Source organism: Diospyros lotus, chromosome 15, assembly GCF_014633365.1.
Source record: "Diospyros lotus cultivar Yz01 chromosome 15, ASM1463336v1, whole genome shotgun sequence".
In the NCBI taxonomy this organism is placed as follows: domain Eukaryota; kingdom Viridiplantae; phylum Streptophyta; class Magnoliopsida; order Ericales; family Ebenaceae; genus Diospyros; species Diospyros lotus.
In genome coordinates, this window is record NC_068352.1 from 17031072 (window position 1) to 17039712 (window position 8641).

At 31.5% G+C, this 8641-nt stretch overlaps 1 protein-coding gene across 1 annotated transcript; it reads right to left on the bottom strand.

Annotated features, from left to right (window-relative positions):
- Positions 1-1678: 1678 nt before the first annotated feature.
- Positions 1679-3186, bottom strand: LOC127792419 (HVA22-like protein f). The gene is made up of 5 exons (XM_052322903.1): positions 3029-3186; positions 2661-2687; positions 2417-2539; positions 2067-2313; positions 1679-1978 (listed from the first exon to the last, which is right to left on the bottom strand). The coding sequence occupies exons 1-5, from the start codon at positions 3073-3075 to the stop codon at positions 1952-1954; spliced, it is 471 nt and encodes a 156-aa protein (XP_052178863.1). The 5' UTR covers positions 3076-3186; the 3' UTR covers positions 1679-1951.
- Between the last annotated feature and the right edge of the window lie 5455 nt (positions 3187-8641).

Genomic DNA, 8641 nt, shown 5'->3' on the forward strand with positions numbered 1-8641 from the left:
TGTTAAAACTCACAGTTTAATTTAATTAATATTATTATTTTTTGCTAACCTAGTGCAATTTGAATTTATCTAGTGAATTCTTAAGTACTATTTATAATTAAATTTTTGCTAAACATCTTAACATAAATAATTTATTGCAATTTGGCCCATGCAGTTATCCAAATTCCTGTTTTCCTCCCCTTAGGAGGAATCAATTATAACGGTTGTTGCAATAGAAAAAGAATGCTTATGTTGTTATGTAAAGACATAAGCCCCTCACTCGAACAATGTTTTGGAGTTAGAAAGATTTTCTAATCACTCTATGACATTCCAAAAATTCCAATACAAATAACTTCCCTTTTGAGAGGCATGTATGGTACAAGAACATAGAAAAAACTACCTCAAAATATATGTTGAGCGGTTGGACAAGTGATATACTAGATTCACACCGATAAATCATGATTTCGATCCTCGCTTTATGTAGTGAGGCAAAACCTTATATATGCAATTTACTTTTTCTGTCGAAATCGAGGACGCGAATAACGGATGTCACACAATGACAGTCATCCTAAGAACATAGAGAAAACTCATGTAACTCATCCATCTGTGCATTAATTCACAAGCCATGGTGTGTATATATATATATATGTATGTATATATTTAATCACATTGATTCCATCATCACTATTCTTCAAATTAGTATTCATTTGATAGTGTTTGTTAACCAAGGGCTAAAAAGAGTGGGATATAGAAAATAAGTGTTTTCTATTGTATTTATTAAATTTATTTGATGACTTGTTGAAAAGAAGTCACATAACTTTTTATTTATAATTATTCAGATAAATTTATTTGAGACCTTACAAATATGAAAAAATGAACCATATGCTCTGCAATGCATTTTAAAATTTTTAATAAATAGTTTAATAAAAATTTTAGAATATTTTTTAATTTTATCTTGACCATTCTATATATCAATCCATAAAATATTCTAATTTCATCTTGATACAGCTTTAACTATTTTCAAATTAGTATTAATCATATTCTTTGATTTATTTCCATCGGCCTTTATCAACACAGTAACAGGTTAATTTATAAAGCTTATTCCAATAATAAAGTAAATTCAACATCTTTCTCTTTTCATATTAATTGCAATAAAATAAATTTAATATCTTTCTTTTCCTAAAGTGATAATTATTTTCATTCAACCCAATCATTAATCTTTTAGAATTTCTCTCTAATATATGAATCCATTAATTGCACAGAACCTTGCTGAACGTGACTTGCAATTAATTATAACTAGAACAATTCTAAAAAATATATATCATCTTAAATATTAGCCGAAGATTAATTAAACACTTGACTTGATTATATATATAGTCTCTTATATTTAAATTCACTTCTAATTAATTCCTTAATTTCAATTCAAATTGGACACAACTAAGTTGTAATTCCAAATTGATTTAGACTCCTCTAGTCTTCTTGGCTAATAAAATTTTTAAATAAGGCTCCCTATTTATATCTCAAATTATAATTTATAAAATTAAAATTGGACTCTAATTATTTCTTTAATTTTTATCACAAATAATACCCTTGTAAACCCAAAAAGATAATTATTTCATGTATTCTATTTCCATCCCCTATAAACATAAACCTATGCAACAAGGAAACCCAACAAAAATAATCCATCAGTGGCATGAGAATTAGGCATATTATATATATATATGGTTGGAGAGATCCACCTTTTTTTTTTTTTTTTTTTCTTTAATGATCCTTCTTGATGTGTAAATTAATAGAAGGACTTCAACTTCACATATTAATTAATTAGCACACATCGATCTTACAAAATGTTTAAGCTTAACATCAATAACAATTAATTAAATGTTTCATTTCTTCATCATCTTCACAAAAGCATATATAGTGGACGCCGGCCGTATTGTATTGGAGTGTTAATATTCTTCCAATCGTTTCCCAGTCAGTGTTTCTTTGCTTCTTTCTCGGCCTGCAATGCAAACAACAACGGGACCAAGTTATATATATATATATATATATATGAGAGAGAGAGAGAGAGAGAGGGGTTAATTAATTACTGCTTTGACGACACGATCGAAGGCATCGGGGCCATATCGGTTGATGTATTGCTCGACAGACTTGCGGGCGTCGAGGCTCATCATCTGGAGGACTTTGCGGTGGCCGTCGGAGTAGCTGGGGCTGACGTAGCTTCCAACTTTGACGTACTTCCGGACGACGTTCTCGTATATGTAGGCGGCGCCATTGAAGATGGGCAGCACCAACCACAGGCACGTCAGCAGCTTCACGTACGCCCACAACGGAACCCTGCATGCCCGCGCGCCCACAGCCCACAGCCCACTCATATATTTGTAGAGTCATAAGTTCGTTCAAAAATTTGATTAGCTGCATACGTCAGATATGTACTTACCATTGAAGGATTTTCCAAAAAGTAAGCTCGAAGAGTGTGATTAATGAATAGAGAATCCAATATGTGAGCCACTGTTGGTCATCTAGGGTCGAGGGGCTCTCTATGGCTCTCATTGATGCGTATCTGTCCATTCAAATCCAAACTTAATTACTTGGCTTTATATGTATTCACACACACACACACAAACACACTAGTCCTTCATTTCACAATAAGTATTGCAAGTTTAATTTAATTCTCAACTTACAGTGGATAAAGAAGCATCACTCCAGGCCTGCTCGTTCAGTGCATGCGTACGTATCAATTAATTTCCATCCAAACAAGAAACCAGTAGTCGTCAGAACGAATACAATATATAAGTCTTTATTATCTATACATGCACACAGACTCCAATATTATTCTGAACTTGGTACCCCAATATTATTTGGGTGGTCACTTTCGACGACTGGGATTTTGCATTGATTCATTTGCATGTGAATTTGGCGCGAAAGCGAAGACAAGAAACAACTACACTCGAACTAGACAGTCTCCACCCAAGACATATCAAGAATTATACGTACATAAAAGGTTTATCAGCCATTGGACGTTAATTAAATTCAAGAAAATTACGAGTACCCGATGAGTGCATCCACATGCCTTGCAACAGCTCCAAGAACACCCATGATGTTGAAGTTGAATCTTTGCCTTTTCTGTTTTCTTTTTTCGTTCTCTCTCTCTCTCTCTCTGAGCAGTAAACGATGGAATAGAATGGGGGTCGGAGATGGTTAACAGCTGCCGAAGCATATATAGATATAGATAGATAGAAGAGAAAGATTGGTGGGGTGAAGTAAAGGATAAACGTATTGGAGGGGATAAAGCATTCCTTTCTCCCAAGAGAAGAAAGCCATTGATTAATGGATGGGAGACTGAAAACTCAACTTTTGACCTCCCTCCCTCCCTGCTGCTGCCGTGCTCTCCAAGAAACTAGAAAAATACTTTTTACATCAAAAGTCGTATATATACAATGACCTACGTACCATCATCGTTAAATAAGTACATGCATGTGTGATTTTAAGCATGAATTCTTTTAATGAATCATGTTAATGTTTACCTGGATGGACACCCTACCCTTGGCCAATATATCATCTTCTTGTTGCTGTCGCTGTTGGTAACATAGCTGTAACCATAACGTACGTTGTTATCTTATATTCGTTCACTCCATTTAATAAATTATTAACTTGTCTCGCTCTTGCTCTCTTGTCTTGCTCTTGCTGCTACTATATATATATATATATATATATAGGACAGAGCCACTGTAAGCCCAATGCGGGCCTTGGCCCACTATTAATTTTGGCATGCACTCAAGCTCGGCATAAAATTTGGAAATCCTCCCTCAGTCCATCTCTCGCTCAAGTGCCTGCAGCCCACCCCCTCTACCCTCTTCGCCCTCTCGTGTTTTGCTCGTTGCAAGTTGCCTGTTTCTCGTTCTCACTCGCTTCGACTTCTATATATGTCTTCGTCGGACAACTCGGGTCGTCGCTAAGGTCACTGATTCTCTCGCCTCGCTCACCCTTCTTAGTCGCTCTTTCTTGTTGCCTCTCTTTGGCTTTATCGCTCGCTAGTGCCACCTTGACCTCGTCACTGAAAAAATTTCTTGCCTCGTGTATATATATATATATATATATCAATATCAATACTTCTTTAATGATTATTAGCTTTCAACGCTTTTGCAAAATTATTATTATTTTTGAAATAATTTTACAGAATAGTAATATTATCAAAAACATAACATTAGTTTCTATTTTTTTTATTAATAAAAATACTGAAAAAACAAACATATATATATATATATGAAAAGCGAGAGTCAATTGTATATTAATTTAATAGTTAATATTAATTATTAATAAAGTAATAAACTCAAACCATAATAAACATTCGCTTTCCACTTTATTAAATGGCAAGTTTTCAAAAGAAAATACAATTTTCGTTTTCTAAAAACAAAAACAAATATATTACTTTTAACTAATAAATAAATAAATTCTTTTAGTTACATCAACATGTGTGTGACGTGTCACCCTTTTTCCTTTGAACGAAGAAATCTAGTAAAGTAAGTCACTGATATTGACGAGACACTTTGAGACAGGCGGGCCCACCTGAGATTATTCCATTTTTGGCCCTACGTACATTCATCCCGCCCTGTCTCGTCACCTTATATTTTCCGAAACCCTTTGACCAACACAGCACCACAACAACAACATACATACATGCATGCATGCATGCTGATAAATACATTCATCCATCCATCCATCGCATGACCCTGACCCTGACCCTGACCCACCCCGACCCTCCCCTCACTCCACGCGCCCCAACAGAAACAAACGGCGGCCGATTAAAACCAACCATAGGTTATGCCCTGAATTTAGGAATTTAGGTTGGACGGTTGAAATTTAAAAAGTTAATGTAATAAAATTTTTGTATAATAAAAAAATTAGTATAATAAATTTTTATTAAACTGTGTTTAACGAGATTTTGAAACAAAAAAAATTCACCTACAATATGGTCTACATCTATTATTGTCGATTCAAATATTCGATAACAATAACAAATTCCAGACTTCCAACCACACAAATTCCTAAGTTCCTAGCTAAATACAATAGTCAAATAAGCAAGCGAACACAACAAAATCACTTACTTAAAACTTGCTAAAAAATGTAGCGATTTCAACGACAAATCAAGCATAAACAAGTAAAAAAAAAATATAGACGAAAAATAGAAAAACTATCGAGATTTAGCTATCAATCGAGAGAATCAAAGTACTGAAAGAAAAGAAAACATACCTGGGCTTGAATGAAGCAAATCTAGATTTTTTTTTTTTTGGGGGGGGGGAGTAAAACGAAGACCTGAATGGCTGAATCAGAGGCAAGGGCCAAGGTAGCGAGCAAGAGGGCGAGTAAGACCAAAAGAGACAGAGAGAGGGCGAGGTCGAGGCCGCGAGAGGCAGCGAGGGTGAGCGAGAGCGAGAACAAGAGAAATGCTGCGAGAGCTGGAGGGCGAGCGAGAGCAAGAGATGCAGAGAGCGAGGGGGAGGGCGAGCGAGAGCGAGAGAAAAGCAACGAGAGCCGAAGGGTGAGCGAGAACAAGAGGGTCCGAGCTCGAGTGAGAGCAAGAGAGAGCCAACGAAGGCAAGCGAGAGCAAGAGAGAGGCAGGGAATGAGGGCAAGCATAAGGGGACGAGCAAGAGAAGAGGAGGCAGAGAGCGAGAGGCAGCGAGGGTGAGCCGTGAGCAAGAGGAAGGAGAAGAGAAGAGTGGGCTGGAGTGACTTTGGGTGGGGCTAATATTAAATAATCCAAAAAATTACTCTATAAATTTAATTTTTGTTGTAAGCTATCCTGAGCTTCAGCCTAAGGTAGCTCACACATTGATCCGTCCCTGGTTATGGCTGAAAATGCTATTGATACACCATTGTATATATTTTAGGTTATATGATAATGTATTAATGCCTAAAATACCCTCATCCAAAATAGTGAAACGCAATGAGACGAAAAGTATTTATATCATTTATGTGTCGTATGTAGTCTAAGATGTACTATCATTAATATTCAACCCAACTATTATAATATAAACAATCTCGTATCATGTCATAAATTATGATGTCAACCTTAACGAGGTATTATTATATAAATTTTATATTTTATAATAACTTAATTATTATATTTTAATTTTTATCATCATAATTACTAAATTTTAAATTTTGCTTTAATTTAACTCATTTTTTTTCTATTTTTCATCAAACCATGTTAATAAAAAGTAATATGATATACATTAATGTAAATTTTAAAGTCACTAAATTATAAAATTTATGTTAATTTTAATATCAAATAATTTTTTATTTATGTTATTTATATCATTTTGTTAGTTTTTATTATTTTTAACTAAATGATGCATTCAAAGCATAAAATATATTTAAATTTGAATGGGATAGTTATTTTAATCTATTATTTAAATAAATATATATTTAAAATATAAATATTACTAAATATCGTGTGCGTATACATGTATAAACCAAATATATATATATATATATTTATCCCTTCCACCTTAGAATTTAACAATACAACCAAAATAAAAGGTTATTCGCTATGTACCCATCAAAAGTAAAACGAAAAAAATTGAAGGTTAAGTGGTGTTCTTTTTGTGTTTTAATTTTTTGTTTTGAGTTTTGAATTCATTTTCACTTTTGTATTTTGAATTTCTGTTTTGAGATTTTAAAAAATGCGTTTATTTTGAAATTTTAAAAAAATATATTTTATGATATTTTATTCAATAAATTTGATTAGTAAATAATAAAATTATCTCTTTTTAATATAACATTTTATATTAAATATTATTATACATAATATGTGTAATACCCTTAATAATATACTATATGTTATCCTATATTTTTTAATTATAATATATATACTACATTTTTTAAATTTTAAATAAATATATAATTTTAAGAATAATTTTTTCTTTTTTTTTCCTTTTATTTTTCTATTTTCTTTAGCACTTGCATCTTCTTCATTGTTAGCGACTATCGTTGGCCGGAGATTCACACGATCAAAACCTACCATTAGAAAGGCCAAGGCAAAGGGGGTTAACATACACAAAATGGGTCAGATTTAACAGCTATATTTTTATATATCTTATTTTTAATTTTTAGCCAAAATATAAAAAACACAGTTAGTCACCACTAGTTACTGTGGCTGGTGGTTTTCGGTGATTAGAACCCTCAAGCGCCTCGCCCATGTTTGACCAACCATGGCCTTATGCATTACTATGGCCGCCAGTCTTTATTCCTCTACCATGGTCGTTGTTCGGATGTTGCTTAACCATCCGCATCATCAAGCCATTATTGTCAGCTTCATGTGGTTGTCGAGAATAGTGGATCAAAAGAGAAAAGATGAGTCATCATCGACAGTGGCAGCAGGCGAGGTTGACGGTAGCTTGAGAAGGAAGGTAGGAGAGGAGAAATGAATAGAAGAGATGAGAGAAAAATATATAGACTATGGGTTCTATGTGAGATTGGGTTTGGGGGGCTGGGGTTGTTTTCCACGTTTTCGTGTTTTCAACTAATTTTGGTTGAAAACACCCAAAATAATTTGTTGTTTTGGATTTTATTTATATTTTTTTATTTTCAAAAATACTTTTTTGAAAATAGCAAAGTAAACGTGTTTTTAGTATTTTGAAAAATAAAAACTCAAAACGAATTGAAAACAATAAAAAGAATAGGGCTTTATTTATTGTGTACACCTCAAAAGTATAACGGAAAAGCTAAGGTTGTGTTCTCTTTGTTGTTTTCAAGTCATTTTTAATTTTTAATTTTCTAAAACAATGAAAATGTGTTTAATTTGTCATTCACATTTTCAAAAATACATTTTTGAAAATAAGAAAAAATTTTATAAAAGAAACTCAAAACAACAAAATGGTTGTTTTCAACCAAAACAATCTCTAAATGCAAAACATGAAAAACACAATCTATTTTTCATGTTTTAGCTCTAAAAGAGAAAAGAAAAAAAAAGAAAAGAAGGAAGAAAAAAAATTATTCTTAAATTTTAAAAATAAAATTATATATTTATTTAAAATTTAAAAAATATAATATATTTATATTATAATTAAAAATATAAGATAACACGTAGTATATTATTAAGTATATTACACATATTATGTATAATAATATTTAATATAAATTATCACTAGATGTCAGCAATTTATTAGTTAAATTTATTATTTTATTTTAATAATAAAATTTTATTAAAAAGAGTTAATTTTATCATTAATAATTAAATTTATTAAATAAAATATTATAAAATAATTTTTTTCAAAATTCTAAAGTAAACGCATTTTCTAATGATGCAATCTTATCATTTATAATCATATTATGTAATATTAGTTCACGTTTTTAATTTTTATTTTAATATTTCCTATTTATAATCACATTATGATCACATTTGCTATTTTTTTAAGTTAATTTATTTGTTTATTCAAAATTAAATAGTTTTAATTTTTTAGACAATTAAATTCATTTAATAAAATGTCATTAAAAAATTAATTTCAAAATTTTAAAGAGAACTTGTTTTCTAATTTTTTGTTTTGAGAAATAGTTTTTCAAAATGACAAAGAGAACACATTTTCTATTTTTTAAAAATAGACTATCAAAACAAAAAATTCAAAATTTAAAATTAAAAATTAAAAAATAAAGAGAACGC